General features: G+C 34.8%; 1 protein-coding gene across 1 annotated transcript in view; it reads left to right on the forward strand.

Moving 5' to 3' along the window:
• The first annotated feature begins 341 nt into the window (after window positions 1-341).
• Window positions 342-22378, forward strand: part of EMCN (endomucin) — a 108348-nt gene continuing 86311 nt past the window's right edge. The window contains exon 1 of the mRNA XM_044224409.1: window positions 342-626. Coding sequence (XP_044080344.1) covers window positions 557-626 — 70 coding nt within the window. The 5' untranslated portion in view covers window positions 342-556. The remainder of the gene's footprint in view (window positions 627-22378) is intronic.

Genomic DNA, 22378 nt, shown 5'->3' on the forward strand with positions numbered 1-22378 from the left:
CAGAAGGTGGCCTTTGCTCTTCTGGCTTTCAAGTTGGAGAGAAGGAAGAAAAAGTTGATTCCTTGTGCATTTTGCTCTAAACTTTAACCCTTGGGCGATTAAAGCCTCTTTATCCAAAGCGAGTCTCTGGTTAATAAGGTTCTTTTTATAACCACTCCGAAACACACTTTCAAAACAAAAGTTAGAAAGCTGTATGATCCATTCTCAAGAAAGATCTGTTTCTGTTCAGAACCCGCCCTGACCTTTTTGTTGAAGAAGAACAAAATAATGGAGTAACAAAAACACAAGTGGCTGCCAAAGGAAGAGAAAAAAAAGTTCCTGTAAGGCACTGAAACAATAAATCTCCTCTCTGCTGAACTCCCAAAGGGAGTGTGTGTATTTCCTCCCGTTCTTTATCAGAGCCCCCGAAATAAGTGGGAATGGGCAGTGGCTGCTCACACTCCGCGCACCTTTTCCATTTGCTAATAAGGCCCTGCCAGGCTGGAAGGGAGTTGTCCCTGTCTGACTCTGGAGAAAAGAGCCACTGAGACGATCCACAAGACGATCCACGAGCACCATGAAACTCATTCAAGTGACCATCCTTTGTCTTCTTCTGCCCAGTCTTTGTAGCAGTAACAACAACACAGGTACCGTTTTCTCTTACTCCGCTGACAGGGTGGATCAGAAATCACTGGGAGGGGACTCAGCCTCAGTTGACCTTCAGGGACCTTCCCCTGAAACTTGGATGCAGCAATTCCTTTGCTGTGTCGGGTGCATGGGTATTGATTGACCTGGAGTGCGTGGAGAAGGCTCCACAGAGAAGATGTTTGCGCGGGAAGGAAATGCTTGCTGGTTCCGTGGCCTTGCTGTGTATTTATTTGATGGCACCATAAAGGTACTGAGAATGCATGACAGCATTTTTGAAGAATAAAAATCTGGGGGTAAAATGCTGGTTACAAATGTACTGTTTCTCAAAAATGTTCCTCTCAGGCGTTAAGCCTAGAAATAACAAGATTGTCAGGTATGGGTGAAAGGCTGTAATCAGAAATACTGCATTGCAGATGTTGGCCTATATTTGTCCCAACTATCTTTTGGTTCTGATAAATGGAGAGGTTGGATCAAGCTGCCTGAGGAAGTGAATATTAATATCTTGAGGGGGCAGGATGGGTTAAGAGACGAGTCATTTGATTAAAGTTAATAACATTTGCTCCGGAAATAAGTACATACCTACACATATACACACAACATTTTGCACAACATTTCAGAAATTTGTAGATGGACCACAATTTCAGAAATTTGGTAATAAAGATATATATGAACCACTATAAGCTCTGACTATATTAATGACCAGTTGCAAGAAATTATTACATATTATTATAGCCCCGTCTGAGAGATTCTCTGTAAGCAATTAAATTTGATGAATATTTATTAGGATTCTAGTACTTACCAGTGCAAAGAATATATAAATGATTAAGATTACCAATGATGTCCTTACCAATGATTGTCTTTACCAATAGTGGTAAATGTACTATTGGGGAAAAACAAATATGTAATTCTAATACAGGACAGATTTGGCAAGTGTGAAAACCAAAGTTACCATCTATCAAAAAAGAACACAGTTGGGAAATATTGATTCTGAGGGGCCCTGGAAAACAATCAGTTCAATTTCATTTTACATGTGCTCTTTTCAAAAGTTTGCTTCCTACAAAAATTCTAATTTAGAATAATAGTGTAGGAAAAATTAGACACAGTCTTTCAACAATCTTTGTCATTAATTTCCCAAAATACATATACAAATTTAGGATACATTCCCAAACATTTCAAAATCATGTATGATTGCTTATCACGCATCTTGGCATTTCCAGAGTTAAGTTGCCCCAGGTCTAAAGACCAGAAATTCTAACTTAGAAGAGTTACCAAGCCTCTGATTTTTTAAAATAAAGAGTATGAAGGGCCACAGAAATCAGTGCATAAGCATGTAAATAACTCTTCAGTATGCAAGGGAAATCCTGATGCCATGAAAAACTCTGCTCACAAACAGGTGTCAGGTCAATATAAATTTGAAAGTCTGGCTTAGGCTTACCACTCCAGCTCTTCTACCTCACTGGTAATGAGCCCAGCCTGTTAATAATGTCTTCTTTCTAAGGACCAGTTAGTGCAAGTAGGATAATTTCTCTTTTGAGCAGAGATAATAATTACATCATGACTATCTCCTTAACCTTTGCCAACAACCCTATTTGTTAACTTAAAGAGCATGCCTGCAAAAACTACTCTATTTGTCTTAGAAAAGGAAGTTCTAGCACAAGAGCATAAACTGACCATCTGAGTGGTGCTTGGAAGGAGCTGGAAGAGATTTTCCATCCAGGTGTATGCTTTGTCACACCTGGCTCTGCCGGTTTTATGTTTCCCTTCCCAGACAGGGCACAGGAAATGAAGCATTTCCTAAGCTGATTTATTAAGTTCTTTCCCAAACCCTCTACACCGGAAACACATTGATTTTAAAGCTTTGTACCTTGCCCAAACTTAGAATGCTTACCATATTTCCTCAGCAGGGTTGATTATTAGGGATGAGGAGGGAGGCAATTCCTTGGCCTTAAATTCACAAGTTGTCAAGAATATCCATGCTACTTTGCATAGCAATTTATTCCTAAATAATGATATTTTAGAGAAATTGACTACTTTTCTTTTTCCTTCTGACATTTTTGTCAGTCACAGATTTAAATACATACAATGTAGTCTTTTGTGCTCTTTGTGAAAATCAAGTGAATCTTTTTACACGCCAGACAGTGACCTTCTATTACTTGGTTGGTGGTATAATATTTTACCATCTCCAATTTGGAAAGCTCTTCTGTTGAAATATGCAGGGAAGTTTCCTGAAAAAGAATTGTCATTCTTTCCCAAGGTTTTCTGAATTGTATTTAAAACTGAACAGCCCCTCCTCCTGTGGCTTTTAAACCCCTCTGGCTTATAAACCTAGATGGAAGAGCCTTTGACTGTCAGGACCAAGAGAAGTTAAATGAAGAGGGATTCCAAGAGAAAGGAGGCCCAGGAAACAATGTACTCTCCCAGCACCATTTGTTTTTTGAATTTTACACTAATTTAGGAAAGGTTAAAATGTATTAGGCATTTGCAAACAGGAACAAACATCATTTTATTGATATCTGAAGAATCATTGCTTGGAGAAATTCATTTGTTAGGGATTAAACATTCAGTTTCATGGGGAAAAAATGGATCGTAAAGATTGTGAGACAGACATTATGCTAAATGCTATAGATTTATAGAGATCAGTAAGACTTGGCCATGACCCTTGAAATGAGGGAGAGAGGAGGAGTCAAGTAATTATAAGTTTGATTATATTGTAAGTCTTAAGTGGTAAATAAAGAATGGTCCAGAGCTTAGTTTTCAGTGTGGGATATCAGTAAAGGCTTCATATAAAAGTGGAAATTGTGATAAACTTTGAAATTTGAAAAACAGATTTTAAATTGATGAAATTTCTTGAGTAGGAACATGAAAACCTGAGGATATTCTAAAGTACACATGTAAGAAGGTCAAAGATTGGACATAGGTTAAGTTTTGGAAAATAAGGTTGGAAATAGAGCCTCAAGATATATGCTGACTACCAGGATAAGAGCTATTGACTAGTTAATAGTCAATAGTTAAAATTGAATAGTTGTTTAGTTTAGAGCCTCTAAATACGTTTGAATGTGAGAGTTACATGATCAGGGATATAAATTGGAAAGATTAATCTGTCAACAGAATATAAATTAGACTATTGTAGTCAAGAGAGACAAAAGATAAAGAAAATAGAGCAAATGTTATTCTAAGTTTGAAAGCCTATCAATAAAATAAAAAGAAGGATCTGGGGAAGCACTAAAGGAAGTAGATTGTTGGTGATTTGACATATTCTTGACCAAAAATGAGGGAGAAAGTGACTGTGATGTACAGAAAGGATTATCTGAATACCAGGAGTAGGGAAATGGTTTGGGAAGAGAGGGAGGGAAAGAGAGGTAGAGACAGTTTAAGGAGAAAATTCGTGTATTTGACTTTGGACATGCTGAGTTTGAAGCCCTAGTAAGATATTTAAATAGAGATGCACAGGCTAAATTAAAATCCATGGGTAGTTGGAATCCCCCTGTAGCTGGATGAGGGGGTGAGTGTTCCTTACTCTTGAATCCCAGGAGTTCTTAGTCCTGCTTTTTGTAGAATTAATAACATAGAAAGACAATTTATTTCTCACCTAGCTACTCATATTTCTAACTCCCTTATGGCACTTGTTTTTTAATTCTGTCATAATTATGTGTAGGCATATCTTATTTCCTCTATCAGACTATAAGCACCTTGAAAGTAGGGACCATATATATTACCATATGTAGTTTGTCCAATAATAATTCTTTTTTTAAAAGATTTTATTTATCTATTTGACAGAGAGAGAGAACATAAGCAGGGGGAGAGGCAAGCAGTGGAGAAGGGGGAAGCAGGCTCCCTGCTGAACAGAGACCGGATGTGGGACTTGATCCCAGGACCCTGAGACAATGACTAGAGCCAAAGGCAGATGTTTAACACACTGAGCCACCCAGGCACCCCTGTGCAGTAACAGTTTTAAATATATAATAAGGGCATAGCTGAATGAACACTTAGATTAATGATACAATTGCCTTTATTTTCTTTCATTTTTAATTTCTTCCAATGACAATCACTTACCAGTTTACTGCCTTGTCCTTGTGAAAAGATTATGGACACATATAACACATAGCATAGAACACGGATACAAGTTGTGGATTACTTGGATCCCTGGCTATGAAAATGGGCACCAAATACAAAGAAAGGGGCTTCTTATCAAAGGTAAGCCAATTCCCAAAGTCTAGCCAGAGGAGAAAGTGATAGGTATAGATGGACAACCTAGTACCAGGTGACAGTAATCGACAAAAAATCTGGAGATTCAAACTGCTCTGACCAAAAAGAACAGGCTCTCCCTTTCCTTTTGAGGTATAAAATAATTTACATAATATCTTCTTATAGTTAGAAATATTCAAGGAGAAAATTTATGCTCAACCAACTTCTTAAAAATACAAAATGGCTTTTTTAAAAAATGAAGTTCACAAAAAAGGAAGTTTAAGAAAGTTAAATAAATACCACACATCCTTAATTGATGTCTTATTTTAGATTGCATATGAGTTGCTCTAGAGCAGATCATTTTACTTATTACTTCTGTTTAGCTTCATCACTATCAGAAAATCTTACCTAAAATAAGTGATCTGTTGTGGGAAGAATGAACCAATATATAAACAAATCCAATGGGAAAGTGTTTAGTCCCCAAACCATTGGTTTAGCATTCATTTTTTTCCACGACTCATTATTTTTAATAGTCTCTGCTTAAAAGTAGATGTAATTTCATTCTAGAATTCCTGTTCTCAAAAGACTCATAACAGCTGTCACCAATAAGTTCTCTGGCGATTTTATCTTGCTAATTTTAATTATTCAGGTAACTCAGGGGAAAAAAATGATGCACATTTGAGGGTTTCAGAAAGCTTTTATTTTACTGGATCATTGCCTGTTCTCTCATTTTCATTGATAAAGGTACATTTCAAGCTTTTAACTTCAACAAATTTTAACAATTTTAACTTGTGAATAATTACTAATTCAAGTAACTTCTATGCCTTTTTTTTTTTTTGTCATCTCTTTCCAACTTCCTCTTCATCTTTGAGAACAATTCGAGATGCACATTTCTAAACACTGAATGTCAAAGCAGGAATGTACTCTAAGGGACTTTCAATTCCTGTTAGTAAGTGCCTCCTTTCCTGTTACTGAATTCCTGTGGGTCGTTATAGCTCTATCAGGGTAGGATAATAATGCCTGTTGGGTGTTAAAAGAAACTCTTTCAGTTAGCAAACAAGACCCTCTTTGTGCTGTTGCAGACACATCAGCATCCATGTGAAAAACATTAGTGATGTTAATTACATCTAGAAAGGCCACTATATGGGTCCTGAATTTGGGAAAACCATAAGAAAAATCATTTTAAAAAAAGAAAAGAAAAATCGTTTTCTCAACTTAAATAGAAGTTTTGTGTCTTTTAGAAATATTAGCAGAGATATTCGTAACTAGTCTCTAAATAGAAGCAGCCCTTGTATAAGTATTAGATACCTGTTGTGTCTTTCCCTGTACCCTCTCTGGCTGTGCTTACTCCAGCCATTGCTATGGCAACCTGCTATGCACATGTGTAACCTCATGTGAACTTGTATCTTTTGCTTTCCTGTCTGCTGTTGTTCTGACAACAAGGCATGTGTCACTTGCAGAGCCCCTGTTGACAGTGATGTATGTCTGAACTGGAAGAGCAGGAAGAGTAGCCCTCTATGAGATCAGTCATGCCAAGAGGGGGGATGGAGCCAGTGAGTGAATGTTTTCCTCCTCTATTCCTGATCCATTTCACCGCCTTTGTCCTCTAAGCTTTTCCTTGACTTCACTCTTATTTATAGACTGTCTGCCCACAAACCTTTGTCTCAGGCTCTGCTTTCTGGGGAAATCCAGAATTTATTATTTTTCTTAATGAGAACCTTTTGGTTTGAATGACAATATATACCAAGATATAGATCATCACCATTTCTCTGATACTCCAATTATTATTATTTTTTTTAGATTTTATTTATTTATTTGACAGACCAAGATCACAAGTAGGCAGAGAGGCAGGCAGAGAGAGAGGGGGAAGCCGGTTCCTTGCCGAGCACCGATGCGGTGCTCCATCCCAGGACCCTGAGATCATGACCTGAGCTGAAGACAGAGGCTTTAATCCACTAAGCCACCCAGGCACCCCTCTGATACTCCAATTATTATTCACTACCTTTCTTCCTCTTCATTTAAAAAACGAACAAATGAGAAGTTTTATCAATCTTTTGTTGAATACATTCAATCATGTTCTAAGCAGACCCTGTTCTAAGGCAATCATTTGCTTATTTGTATAGAGTCAGTAATGAACTAAATTGTGAGGTTGGTAGCCAAAAATGTTGGAGTCATTGATTTTATTCTTGGTGTGCTGCCCATCTGAAATATGAACTGCTTTTGACATCTGTCTACTCAGTCATGTTCTGGCTTGAACCCAAATTAGCTGGGTCAAAACCCAGACTCATTTGAATCGGGTCCAAGTGAACCCAGGTGAGTACCGTCACAACATCTACTGACATCTACCATTCATCGTGTCTGGCCCTTCATGTAGATTCCTTCCATCACAGCATTTAAGGCCGACTTTATGATTCCCACTTTAACAATTAGGAAACGAGGCTATAAAATTATACTAGAGCAATGTGGCTTAAAATCAAACCAGAGGATGTTGTTCTTCAAAATCCTCCTTATAGCTTGCTGCCTTCCAATGTGGTGAAACTGTAGCAAGTTGATATTTTCGAATAGAAGAGAGGAAGGAGAGAAACTCGGCACTTGAGTAATTCAGAAGCCACTGCTGCCTCTCCTAACATCTTCCACAACTTTAAACCACAAACTAAGTGCCACAAATGAGTTTCTGCTTAATGTTAATGATCCTCTTCAGATGTTTGATTCAATTAACTAGTAGAAGATGCATTGAAAGGAGTTGCAGGTATTTGCCTACCTACCCCTTGCTAAATTAGTTGAAAAAAATATATAATTTTTTTTGTAATATAAATGTGAGTGCAGCTGATATGGGACTTGGAGGAGAAGAAAACAAGCAGAGGAAATAACTATTAGTGAATTAATCACTTAGTGTCACATTTATAATTCTTTTGGAGCCAGAATGTCTGGGTTCAAATTCCAGCTCTCCCATTTTACTGTCTTTGTGAACGTGGGCAAGTTACTTCGCCTTCAGTTTTCTCAGCTGTAAAGTGGGATGAGTGCAGTGCCTACCTTGTAGGAGTATTAGAGAGATCACGTGAAGAGATGGACACAAAGCACCCAACATAGTGTCATGCATGTGAGAACTCTAGAAGGTTTGCTGAGTTTTGGAACTCAGAGACCTATACCTTATTATATCCCATTCCTTAGATAAACTGCCTTATTTCCAAACTGATTCTAATGCAAAATCAGCAAATATTTAAATAACTACTATGTTAATTCTCACAAAATGAAAAACCAACACATGAATATTTTTCATGGAAGAATTGGTACGAGATACTACAAAAGTGATTGCCAAGTGATATTTTAATCACATTATATAAGGCACCATTTGCTATATACAGATTGTATACAGTGTTTTTCAGAATTGTAGGTTATTTAACTCACTAATCCCTGAAATTCATAAATAAAATTATTTTTATTTTTAATGCGGATTCTAACTGTGGAGTCTGGGAATTGTCAACATTCTCACACGTTATTACCTGTCTTCTAGCACTGAGCACTGCTTAATCTGAGAAGTGGAATGTTAGTAGAAGGAACCTTGATCTTAATGTGAGAAACAAGTTTGGGTCTAGCTTCTTAGTGTGCTGAAATTGATCAAGATATTAAGTACTTCTTAGCCTCTATTTCTTTATCTAAATATGAGACAAATGATATTTGTTGACACAGTATTAGAGTTACGTGGAAATCCAAAAACCTGTTTTAAGTGCTTTGTAAGTCATAAATTACTATTTAAATATTAGTTATTAATACGCAAGCTAACATTTAACTCACAGAATCAAGGGATAAGTAGGAAGACATTTCATAAATTTGAGAATTTTTCCTTATTGGCTTGGTCTATAATGGCCGTTCTACCCTTGCTCTTTTGGCTATAATACCTTTATAAGTTTCTCTATGGCTGCTACGTATTCAAAGAACCGTGTGTTGAAATAATGCTTAAGTCATAAAAACCACACACATAAAACACAGGAAACCATTTGTATCTTACACTGAGCTTGTTTTTTTAACTAAAATGGGAAAAGAAATTGTTTTCTTTGGTATGAATTGTGAAATCGTCCTCCCAGGGCATTCGGCAAGCGTGAGGACATAAACACTGAGCTCTTAGACACTGTCCCTAGGGCTCAGAGGCCACTCCTGTACTTGTCAGCTCATGGCCATTGTGAGAACTCCTCTCTCCAACAGTGAAACGTCCCTCAACTAACTCTCCCTGCAAATCCAGTTTTAAAAAACGAGACCCACTATTTTAAATGCACAGAATTAAGTAAGTAAAGATTTATTAATAGTAATTGCATTTTGGATATTAAGATAATGAAATTATGTGAATCCATAAGCTTCTTATTGTTTTTCTTTTCTTCTTTCTTTTCCCAACAGCCTCATTTGTTGAGTACAAGTTTTATATTAAAGTTTACAACTTTATAGATTTGCGAAGTAGAAGAAAGAAAAATGACAATGCTAAAACCATTTAAAAACCTGTTATTAGATTCTGTTTACAGCCTAACTGAATGTAAATCTGTTGGCAACAAAGACAATGTCCAATTGATATCATTTCCCCCGGACCTATCTTTGAACACATAAGTGATGCTTACTAACTAGCCCTTGCTTTGATTTGGAGAACTGTATTTCTTCAAAAGTCAGCAGAGTTGAAATATACAAGGTATTCCTGGATTTGTTTTCAGTAACTTGAGGACAATATTAACTTTTGTCCTTGGCCTGTATAGTGGAGAAGTTGTGAGTGTCTTTTGGGATACTCTCAGTTGACTGAACCAATTTGCTTTGTTTTATGAAACTGACCTTATTGCTGTATAAATAGTAGAATATGCCTGCATTTGGTTTATATGGACTGTTCAAATCACATAGGAATGGTGTATCAGAATGCAGGTGTTGAGTCATTCCTATCTCTTGTTCATGAAAAAAAATGGTATCTTATAATTCTATGTATCATTCATTGGGTAATTCTGAAACAGATAACACTATTCCTTATGCCTACCAAAATGCGAAATTAGGAAAATGCAATTGTAAAGATGCATTGATTTAAAGTTTTACCACTCTAACTCTGAGGTCTTCATTCACTGTGTTGAGTAACTAACTTTATTCGAATCCTATCCAGAGGCAAAGGCATTAGATAATTCAGTTATTCCTAAGTTTTAAAAATTCCATTGATTGGTAAATAAACAAATGCCCTTTGAACAGTTGACAGGGAGTTCTCAAGTTTTTACTTTGTCAAATAAAGACAGAAAGCACCTACAATGTGTATACCATTTACTAGTATATTACATAAAGTCTACTTTAGCTGTATGCATATATTTGGCAATTTAACAATTTTTTTTTTCAGTGAGCTCTGACCAGTGTCACAAGCCAGCCCTGTGCAATGGTGGAGTATACTGTTGGCTAAGTCAAGAGCTCTTGGTCTTAGTTACCAGGGGCCAGAAGCTTGTTGTGTGACTGAACCAAGCAAATATTTTAACCTCTAAAGTCTTTAATTTCCCCATCAATAATAAGAGTGTAGTTTGACTAAATGATATTGAAGTTTTCTTCCAGATCTACAGTTGTATGATCTCTCTGTAACAAGTGATTTCTGTATATTTTGCCTCAAGTTATCTTGCTTCACTTTCATCCTGTTATTCCTAGATTTGTTCACTTTGGACCAAGATGCTCAATTCTGTTCCCTAATGTTTGTTTCTTTTGGGAATTTTCAGTTAGGTCTGTAAGATAGTAACTGATTCTCATGTAAAGGGTCAGTTCTCTGCTATGAGAGACAATTCTCAGAGTACACATCAACAAAAGACAGCTTTTTCCATTTTCCATGTGGTATTATTTGTATATAAACTGGAGACACGTGATGGTGGGAGGGATTTGTTAAAAAAAAAAAAAAAAAGGACAGAGAGAGAGAAAGAGAAACTCATTGATATCCAGAAAGAGATTGAGAGAAAAGTTGGGATTAAAGGAGACTGACAAGGTACCACAGGCTAGGAGAAAGAGAGAAAGCTTCTCGGAGAGATTTGGAATGGGGAAATATCAGGAATGAGAAGGGGAGGGAGAAGGATGTGTAACAAATAGTCCAATAGTTTGGAAAGAATGGTCCCCATACCCCTTCTAGCCACTCTTACCACTCTAATAGACGTGGTATTGGGTAGGGTTCTTTCTTCTTTTTCTTCTTCTTCTTTTTTTTTATATTTTATTTATTTATTTGAAAGGGAGAGAGAGAGAAGGCAGGGGGCACAGGGAGAGGGAGAAAATCTCAAGCAGTCTCTGTACTGAGGGTGCAACCCAAGGCAGGGCTTGATCCCTTGACCCTGAGATCATGACCTGAGCCCAAACCAAGAGTCAGAGACTTCAACCAAATGAGCCACCGAGGCATCCCAGATCCTTTCTTCTCATCATTAAATCTCTTGCCTGTCCTTCCTCTCTCCATCCATTCTATTTGCAAAATACTTCACATTTTTCAAAGTACTTTTTGATCAATTATCTCATTTATTCCTTGCCATTGCGTAGGGGATTATACAGGCTGCTGTTATTGGGTTCATTATCAAGGACACACACATTAGAACTGAGATCAGTAAGTCTTAACATTTATTACTCATAAGAAACGCTTAAGGTGTCTGTTAAAAATAGATTGTCCTAGGGCTCAACCCTGTGATCCCAAGACTTCTTCCAGTAAAATCCATAGAACTATGCTTCCAGCAATTACTACAAATAATTTTTATACACTGGTATATGGACATACATTCTGAGAAATCCTAGACTAGACTCCAATTTCCTGACTAGCCATCTGAATTCTTTTCATTGTCCTATACCCACAAAATGACCAGAGGTGTTTACCTTTAAATACTTTAAAGAAAAATGCTAGGGTATAGTGCTTTTAGAGAGAATTTGACATTAATTCAGTGTGATCCTTTTTTGTTTTGTTTTGTTTTGTTTTTGTTGTTGTTGTTGTTGTTTTTGGCTTGTACTAGTTTGTATAATAGAAACTAGATTGGCCAAGACAAATATTATTTGAAGTGTTGAAATCTCCATAGGCACATAGATACTATTCTATTCTACAAAGTGAGATCTTTACAGTGTCTCTTTTTCTGCTTCCTTGTCCCCTCTCCAGCTTCCTTCTAATCACTCTATGTTGGAAGCAGAGTGAGGAAGGAGTGAGAAAGTTGACTGAAAGGTATTACTTGACCTGGCACTATAAGTTGTGCCCAGAGCTATAGAGTGGTGCATTTTCATGGGTTCCTCAAAGGTGTGCTTTTGGGCCTTTCTCCTTGCAGGTCTTTGGTTCCTAAGAATGGATCCTTATTCTGGGAGTTCACTGGTTGCTCATTCCACAGCCCTGGTAATCCTGTGTTAACCCAGAGTTTCAGATGCTAAAATGCCCAACTCTCTAAATAGCCCTGAGGAACAGGATTTAAAACAGCTCTAAGTCTACTCTCTCACTCTCTCCCTTCATTTGATCCACAGGAGACAGTCACGTGTCTCTTTCTGCAATAATCCCTGCTGGGGCAGTCATTCTCAGCATAGTAATAACTCCCCTGGTCCTACACCAAAGCAGCTAGCCAGCAGTCTTTCCTTCTGTTGATTTTACCAGATGTGAGTCATTGTCCCTATGTCATTCAACTATAAGGACAATGTATTTTAAGGGAGGTTTGAATAGCAGAACCAGGCAAGCCTTGCTCCTTTGGGATGAAGGAATTCGATATTTCTTCAAAAGAAGTAATTTGCAATAGCCTCCTATAAAAACATATCTATGTATCTCTCTCCACACTTTTATGTTCCAGGGTAGAAAAAGGGATTCAAGTGTCCACAGAGCAAATTTTAGCTATTTTACTTGAAAAATTATATGTGATTATTTATCTCACAATTTTGTGATTTTTCATACATTAGTAACCAAATAAAACTTTGATGTTCACATATTGTGCCAAGTATCCTGTGCCAATCTTTCCTATGAAACAGTTAAAAACTTGAATGTGTATTTTCTCAGTTTAATGTAATTTTGTTATAAATCAATATTATAATTGGAACAATAAAATTCTATGTATGTTTAGAAATAAAGACATTTTCTTACAAATAACCTAGGGATTGTAGAAAAAAGTCATGATGGAAATTAGAAAATATGTTGAATATGAAGAGAAATAAAATATTTTATACCAAGATGTGTATGATAGAGTTAAGTCAATGATTACAGGGAACACTATAGTCTTAAATATACACATTAGAAAGGAAGAAATAAAAGAACAAAGCAAACCCAAACAAAGTAGGCAGGAGAAGTTAAGAAAAGTAAGAGTGAAAATTCATGAAATAGAAAAAAATATATATAAAACAGAAAATTTCTGTATATAATAAGATTGTTAAACTTCTGCCAATATTAATCAAGAAAAAGAAGAGAAGAAACAAAAAAAAATGAAAAAGATGACATTACTGTAGTTGCCACTAAAAATTTAAGTGGTTATCATGAAAAACTTTATGTCAATAATTTTGGAAATTTATATAAAATGAACAAATTTCAAGAAAAATAAGCCTTTCAAAACTAACTCAAGAAGAAATACAAAAGTTTGGTAGACTTTAACCATTAAAGAAGTGCATTGGCAATTAATAATATTTTCACAAAGAAAAATCTCAGTCCAGCTGGTGTCACCAGAAAATTATACTAAACATTCAAATAATAAATAAATCTAGTTTTACACAAATTCTCCCAGAGTCCTAAAATAGGAGTTTTACTCCCCCATTTATCTTATGAGGTAAGCTTATGGCTAAAATCAAAACCTGACAGGAGTATTTAAAGAGAGGAATACTGTTGACCAACTTCATTATGAAAAAAGATTTAAAATCCAGCAAAACATTAATGTGCCCATGTTGGGATTATATTAGCAATGTGAAGTTGGTTTAAATCCGGAAAATCAGTCAGGGCACCTGGCCGCCTCAGGCAGTGGAGCTTGTGGTTCAGGATTGTGAGTCTGAGCTCCACATTATGCATAGTGATTCCTGGAAACAAATGAACAGAACAAAACAAAACAAAAACCCACCCAATAGCTATGAAATCAATCAACAAATTCGCTAGATAGACAGAATAAGGAGAACCACATATAATCATCCGAACAAATATCAAAAGACTCTTGTAACAACTCAATATTATTTTTTGTAAAAAACAATTTAGGGAACAAGACTATAAGGGATTTTTTTAATCTGACAGAGTAGCTGCAAAAACTACAGCAATCATCGTGCATAGTGGAGAATTATTAGCTTTTCCTCTGCAAATGACAAGATAAACTTGTCCAGTAATATTGCTTTTTTAAAAAGATTTATTTATTTAGAGAGCACAAGTGGTGGTGGGGGAGGGCAGAGGGAGATGGACAATCTCAAGCAGACTTTGTGCTAAGTGTGGAGCCCCATGTGGAGCTCGATCCACGACCCTGAGATCATGACCTGAGCAGAAATCAAGAGTGGGAGGCTTAATGGACTGACCCACCCCCAGGGAGCCCCAGTAATATTACTTTTATAAAACATTGTACCAAATATGCTACCTAGTTCTATAAAACAAAAAAAATAAATATTACAATAATTAGAAAAGAAAAAACAAAAGCTTAATGGTATGATTGCATAAGTAGAAAATCTACAAGAATTTACTGATACATTATTAGAATTAAATACCTAACTAAGGTTTCTTGATATAGAATTTATATGAATTGATCATATTTCTATCAACAGCTATTTAAAAAAAAGTAAATTTAGCAAAATATAGTTTACAAAAACATCAAAAAAAGAACACCAAATATCTATAAATAATGCATGACTTTTTTAAGATAGACATGATTTTTAAAAGTAAAAAAAATAAAATTTATTGAACAAAATTAAAGATTAAAGAAAGCTTTAAAAGTTAGTAAAATGAGCCATGTTCATTGATTGGGTAACCCAGTGTTTAAATGATGTTAAGTTTCTCCAAACCGATCCAGAGAGTCAATATAATTACAATAAAGTCCCAATAAATTATATTGTGAATATAAATTTTATATGGAAATGCATAAAGTCAAGAAAATCTTAAAAGTAATTCTTAAGGAAGAGAAACAAAAAAGGAGAACTTGTTCTACCAGTTATCAAGTCCCATAATAAGGACGTAGTAATTAAAACTGTGGAACTGGTGCACTGTAGAAGGATCAAGCAATGGTGGCGGCATTGATGCCACATACATCAGTGGATAAAATTGAAAGCGCTTAAACAGACCTACACATCAGATCTTTGATATAGAACAAAGATGGTACAGCGGAGCAGTGGGAAAGGATTGGCCTTTTTCATAAATGTTGCTGGGACAATCAGGTTGGCTCTAGGGAGGAATTAAAATCGATTCCCATGTAACAACATACACAAAAGTGAAATCCAGATGAATTACATGCTGATGTAAATGTAGAATTTAAGCTTTAAAACTTTAAGAAGAAAATATGAGAGAATATCTATGTAACTTTATTCTAGGAAAACACATACAAAAAAGCACTAAACATAAATGAAGGACATATATTCTGTTGCATTAGAATTAATTATTATGTTTATCAAAAGAAATAACACAAAAGTGAAAAGACAGCCACAAAATGGGACAAGTTATTTGACATGGATAAAACTGACTAAAAAAAGATGCAACTAGAATATGTAGAAAAAACTACAAATCAGTAAGGAAAATTAAAAACAAAAATGAAAACAGTCTTAAATAGGTACATGATTTTTGAGGGAAAACAAAAAAAAACACAAGTATGCTCATAGTGGCATATTTTTTATGATAGACAAAAATTAGTGACAGCTAAAAGACCTATAGATTACAAAAGTGATAAATAAATTATGGCTTATTCATTCAATAAACCATAGGCAGCAACAACAATGAATGTACTGGAGCTACAATCAATAAAATAAAAACTCTTAAAATTGATCATATTGAACAAAACAAAAAATACTACAATATATTGTAATTTATGTAGTTAAGAACAGTCAAGTTTAAATTCTATCATATTCAGATGTGCAAATAGACAATAAACCTATAAAGAAAGGCTAGAAATAATTACCATAAATCAGATTAGTTACAAATTACCTCTAGAACAGTGGGAGAGGGATACAATTCATAGAATATTCTCTGGAAGTTTCTGCACTCCTGGGAATATTCTATTTCTTTTTTTTAATTAATGCATAATGTATTATTTGTTTCAGGGGTACAGGTCTGTGATTCATCAGTCTTACACAATTCACAACATTCTCCATAGCACATACCCTCCCCAATGTCTATCACCCAGCTACCCCATTCCTCCCATCCCACTACACTCCAGCTATTTCTTAATTTGGGTCATAATTAAATCAGGTTCTGACTAATATCTATTCACAATATGCATATTTATAATTTTTCACTTTTCCATTTATGTTACCCTTTTATAATCGTAACAAAAGTTAGGAGGAATGCATAAGATATAGAGCTTGAGCTTAAGAAACTTAAAAATGAAGCTGGGATCTATAAAAAGGGAAATTAGCTGTCTTATTGGGTAGATGATAAGACTCCTTGAGGTTTCAAGAGTGATAAATATGTACCAGAAGCTGAATATATTTAATCAGAAAACCTTAAGAAATACCAAGGGGGAAAAAAAATGCTATGGAGAGAAATATCAGCAGCCTTCTGAAGCATTTGATGACAAGAGCAATCTCTTTTTACTAAATAAATCTCTACTGTCACTATTCATACAATATTTGTGATTCTCCATCTTCCCCTCCCTCTGCCCCCACCACATCTGTAGTACAAACTCTTAAGAATAGGGAAGACACTGTATGCTTTTTTTTTTTTTTGAAACTGTATACTTCAAGCTTTTATTTAGATGTTATCATTTTCCCCCAATCTCATTCTGTTTTTCTCTTGAATTTTAGGTGGCAATTCACCCTTACTTATTTAGGGTTAGAAGCTTTCTATGTAGGAATTGACCCTGCTTGGGTTTTTCACCTTGTACTGAGCTAGCTTTCTGTCTTTCTATAATCATTTTAGCACTCAGAGGCATTCATCCTCTTTAATTTAATATGCATTCATTTATTTGTAAGTCTTGCTCCATCAGACTAAATGCTGACCTGAGAACTCATGTCTAGCAACGCACCTCAAGATTTCTGATCTTAGATAAGACCTCCTTGAGGCTGAAACCTATCTTGCAAAGTCCTAATCAAAGCTTGCTTGCTATGTTGCTTGTGTTCAATACAGGCTTTCATGTGTTGGAACAATGTTTAATCCTCCTAGGTCTTTAACTTCATTTAAATTCAACATTCTCCAATCTCCATCTAATTTAGGTAAGGAAGTACTGTTTAAAGATATTCATAGCCATTCTAAGAAATAATAAAATATTCATTGAAAGTATTTATGAGCAGGGGCATCTGTGTGGCTCAGTTGATAAAACAAGTATCTGCCTTTGGCTCTGGTGTGATCTCAGGATCCTGGGATGGAGCACCCAACTGGGTTCCCTGCTCAGCAGGGAGTTTGCTCTCTCTCCCTCTGCCCCTCCCCCAACTTGTGCTCTCTCTTTCTCTCCCTTACTCTCTCTCTCTCTCAAATAAAAAAATAAAGTACTTGTGAACAAAGTCAAGTGCTTAGATTTCTATTGAATCATTTTAATACAGAAGCACAACTGACCTTATGATTTAATAACAATAATGTCATATTTATGCATAAATTAGGAGTTTACAAAGTATTTTTTATATATTTGATCTCTACAAAATCCTAAAAGGCAGGCAGACTGGCATATGTTAAATATTTACAATTTATTAATAGAGTTTTACATATTTAAGGGAATTTAACCAAATATTTAAATAGGATTAAATGTTAAAAGGTCTCTAAAATGATTGTTAAAATTTCATATTAATAAATTGAATAATAGCTGAATATATACTCCCAAAACTGAATTAACATCTATAAAACAATTTCTGCACACAAAATGTGTATTTGGGAACATTTAAAAAAAAAAAAGCTTACACTTACCAACTTGAAAATACACTTAGAGAGTTAATATATTAAGTATTAGTATCATGAATATGAGATATACAAGTAAATTCTTTGGATTGGTAAGGGAAATAAATCATTCATTTTATGCCATCATTTAGTATAGCCCTAGTACATAGTGGGCATTCTCAGTTACTGTCTGTAAAGTTAATGAAAAGTACTCATTAAGTATTTAATTGTGCAGTTTAAGAATATAAAATATAGAAATTCTAAGGAGATGATAGCCATCTTAGAAAGAACTAATAAATAAGGCTTCATGCAGATGGTGCAACTTTAGCAGAATTTCAAAGAAAAGAATTATCCATATTGTCTAAAATTTTTATTAAATTTTCTAAAAAGGAGCAAAAATACAGAGTAGGAAATAAAAATGCCATATTTAAAAGATGGCAAAGAAACCAGCTTATCTGTGGGGAAATAATGGGCAAGTTGAGTGGGTAGATTCGGGTTATATATAAAACTTAGAAGATTTTTTTCTAAAATACAGAAATTCATTTTTTAATATCTAATCATTTCTGTGCTTGTAATCCAACAAATTTCAAGTATTGTGGTAGCAAGTTTCAAAGATGGCCTCCAATGAGCCTTGCTTCTTGGTATTCAAGCATTTGGGTGGAACATTCTCACACTTAATTAGGGCTGACTTGCCTGACTCATAGAATTCCGTGAAAGGGATGTTGTGTGATTTCCAAGGCCTAAGCAGTAAAAGACATTATAGCTTCTACCTCAGTCTCTCAGATTGCTTTCTCTGGGGGAAACCAGCCATCACACTGTGAGAAGAGTCAGGTGACGCTGTGGAGAGACCTATTGGAGTAAAACTGACAGCCAGCATCAAGTTGCCAGCAATGTGAATAAGCCACCTCACAAATGGATCTTGCAGACCCATCACACCCTGAGCTGATTGCTGCTCCAGCTGCAATCTCTGCAGACTGCTATCTTGTAAGAGACCCAAAGCCAGACTTGCTCAAACCTGCTCTCAAGTTACTTCCCAGCAAAAACTGTGAGATAATGAACAACCCTTGTCAGACACGTGTGGTTTATTACACAGCAATGTGTGGCTAATATAAGTGCCATCATTCAAACTTATAATATGTTCTAGTGTTTGATACAACTTTGACTGACATTCAGATCCAAAAGAACTCCTGTATCAAGGGAATTTTTCTAGATTTCAATTTTCTCTCAAGCTATATCCACACAGTACATGTTTAATTATACTGACTGAACTTATTTAACTGATCCATTATTACTTGCTCCGTAAAGTGAAAAACATCTTTAGGATTATATGTCTTGCCTTATTACAGTCTTAAAGTTCAAAGCTTTAATTTACTGTCGAAGAAGTGGTGCAGATAGAACAAGAATAATGCTTTATCACCTTGTTTATAATACTGAAATAATTATAATAGCAATAAATTTTATAAGCAACTTAATTTTTTCTATAGTCCAACATAGATAATTTAGTTTTTTGAAGATTTTATTTATTTATTTGAGAGAGAGAGAGTGAGAGAGAGAACACACAGAGGGAGAGGGAGAAACAGGCTCCCTGCTGAGCAGAGAGTTGGACATAGGGCTCAATCCCCAGAACCTGAGTTTATGACCTGAGCTGAAGGCAGACATTTAACCTACTGAGCCACCCAGGTGCCCCCTAACATAGACAATTTAAAAGTTATACACTGTAATTAATGGAAGTTATAATGTTATTTTCCTTGTAAATATATTTTACTAATGAAGTTGGCTTAGTTATCATTTGCATTTCTTATATGAGAAATTGCTTATAAGAGAATTGCTGTGAATGAATTGTATTTGTCCATTTACGTCTCTGAATATTGGTAAAATAATTGGTAATTTTTTTCATCTAGTGAAACTTCAGAAATTTTAAGGTGAAATTCTTTTCACTGTCATACACATATTGGAAAATTAGGTTAGAGAAACAAATGATATTACAGAAACAAATTTGGAAAGAATTAAATATAGTTTCAGACTTTCTTTCTCAGATTAAACAGTAAATCATTCCAACTCCTTTTTCTTCTCCTACTGGAATCCAATTTCCATCTTTACTCACGTTAGTTCCTCTTCTTTGACGATTTTGCTCCTACTTGTTCAAAACACAGAGATCAAATTGAATTAATGTTGTAATAAGAATTTAACCACTATTGAGCAAAATAGCAGTTGTTACTTCTTAGTTATATAACCTGATATATCACTACAGTTCCATTTGCAAGTATGAATTTAAGATAAAATATTATATTAATTCATTCTTTTTTACTTGGAGTTTCCTTTCACTTTACATCTTTTCTTTATACTATTCTATTAAATTTGTCTAGTCTTTGCTTTTGCTCTTTTGTTGCTCGCTTTATATTTATTGCAACTCAACTTTATCTTATAAATAAACAATGATTTATCTAATTATTTTCATATTTATTCATTTCCTTATTACTTAATCCAAAATACTAAAAATCCAGTTCAACATACTATCCTTTAAAAACTTGATTTGGATTATTTTTTAAAGTGCAAAGGTCAGACTCATTTGAAATGTTCTTCTAGTTTTGTTCATAAATTGATTTTATAGTTTGCTGCCTTCTAGTTTGTCTAGTTTGTTGATGAAATGGCACAGGAGACAAAAATCACAAGCTTTTCTCAGGCCTAACTTGATTGCTTCTAGGCTTCTATGTAGGTCTATGGTATATTTAAGACATCACATCATTAATAATCACCAGCTCAGCCTTTACTTTATACCTGTATTTTCAGTCCCTAAAACAATGCTGGCTTTAAGCTGCTTTGACTTTGGTTCTTAAAAGCAGATGGGAACAAGTATGCTAGTTTGAGGAGAAAAGAGAAGGACAGAAAATAATTAGGGCTGACTTTCTGCTATATGGAAAAGCTATAATTTGTTGCATTTCAAGGCACTTTATGACTAATTAGGTGGCCTTAAGAAGTTTTCACCTAAAACAATATTTCCAGGGCATATAATGAATATAGCTGGCAGTGCCTGAGATAATTTGGGGGATAAATGTCAGAGAATTAAATAATTTGGACTCAAATCTCTATTGTATTTTTGGTTATCTCAGTGTATGTTTTGTGTTCTTAAATTTTTGTTATGGCCTAACACTAATTTCACTTTTCAACACAGACCATGCAGGATCAAGCATGGGACCACCATAGTTAATGGTATCTTTATGGAATATGACTGTTTTTATGGTTTTTATTTTTCTGGTTAATGACCAGAGATCTTACTCTTCTTTTGTGGTACCCTTATAATATTTCTTTTTAAAAGCTGGATTAAATTTTTAAAAAGTGATTTTACTTTTAAGGAAAAGAGTAAGATAGAATAAAGTAATAGAGTAAAGTAGAGTGAAGCATGTGAAGAAACTCACAAAGCTGGTACGGGAGTGCATGAAATTTTGGACATATTTTCCTGGAGATTAGACGTCAGGAGAGAGCTTGAGCCAACTTTGGTATTTTCTTCACTATCTCTTTTGTCCTTGCTAGTAGGTTGTTAAAATGAACAAGAGTTCTGAAGACACTATGATAGTTGGTTAGTGACTCTTCTGAACTTAGCAAAAACATTTTACCTCAACCTTTGTCACCAGGAGAATATGAAGAATGTGTTTTCAAATATCATAGAAGTCTCTCTGGAGGTAAGAAAAAATGCCAAGAACATAGAGAAAATGCCCCACAAATGATTCCCAGGTTTTGAAGTGACCCTATATCAGGAAAAATATCATAAATCCAAATTTATCCACTATTCAACACTACTGAGTTTACATAAGAGTAGAGATATGTTTACAACTAGTAATAAAGTATAAAAAATAATGATTTACCATTAAATGGAGAAAATTTATTTCAATATGAAGTTTCAACAATGAGTCATATGTTCACTATAAAATCAACCCAAGTTTTTTGCTTTCTAGTTTTAGGAAGTAGTACTTCTATTTAAAATGACAGTAGTACCTCTATTTAAAATAGAATAATTACAATATTTTGAAAATTCTGACCATTCAGGAAAAATTTACTCACATTTGTCATTTAATTAACATTTAATAAGGGCTTATTGTTAAATACTATGCTAGTAGTTGAAGATACACAGATGACTGTTAATGCTATTTACTAGAATTGCTTGAAAATTTATCATTCTGGTATGTTTTACATAATGATTCTAAACTAATAACCATGTTTATACAGAGTACTGTATTTCTTAGGAATTCTCAATAAAAGAAACCAATTATATACTGATAATAAAGTGAAATTACACCTATTGGTTTTCCCTTATTAATAGTTCTGTCACTTTGTCAGGAAAATAAATTTGTTTTGGCATGAATCTGTCATCAAAATCAGGAAAAAAAAAGCAGTTTACAGGTAAATGTCAACTGTGATCTAATGCTAACCTTCACACTTACTTTTTACTTTGAGCAAAAAAAGTATTTTTTTTGCTCAACATTGCTAATATCTCAGATTTAAGTAATTATTGATGCTGTATTGAAATCTTTTTTCTGTAGAGTCTATTTGTTCTGATAATCTCTCCTTCCACCTGTGTGAAGCAAACAATTTAGGACCTACTCTGGAAGG

The sequence above is a fragment of the Neovison vison genome, chromosome 11 (assembly GCF_020171115.1).
Source record: "Neovison vison isolate M4711 chromosome 11, ASM_NN_V1, whole genome shotgun sequence".
NCBI lineage: Eukaryota > Metazoa > Chordata > Mammalia > Carnivora > Mustelidae > Neogale > Neogale vison.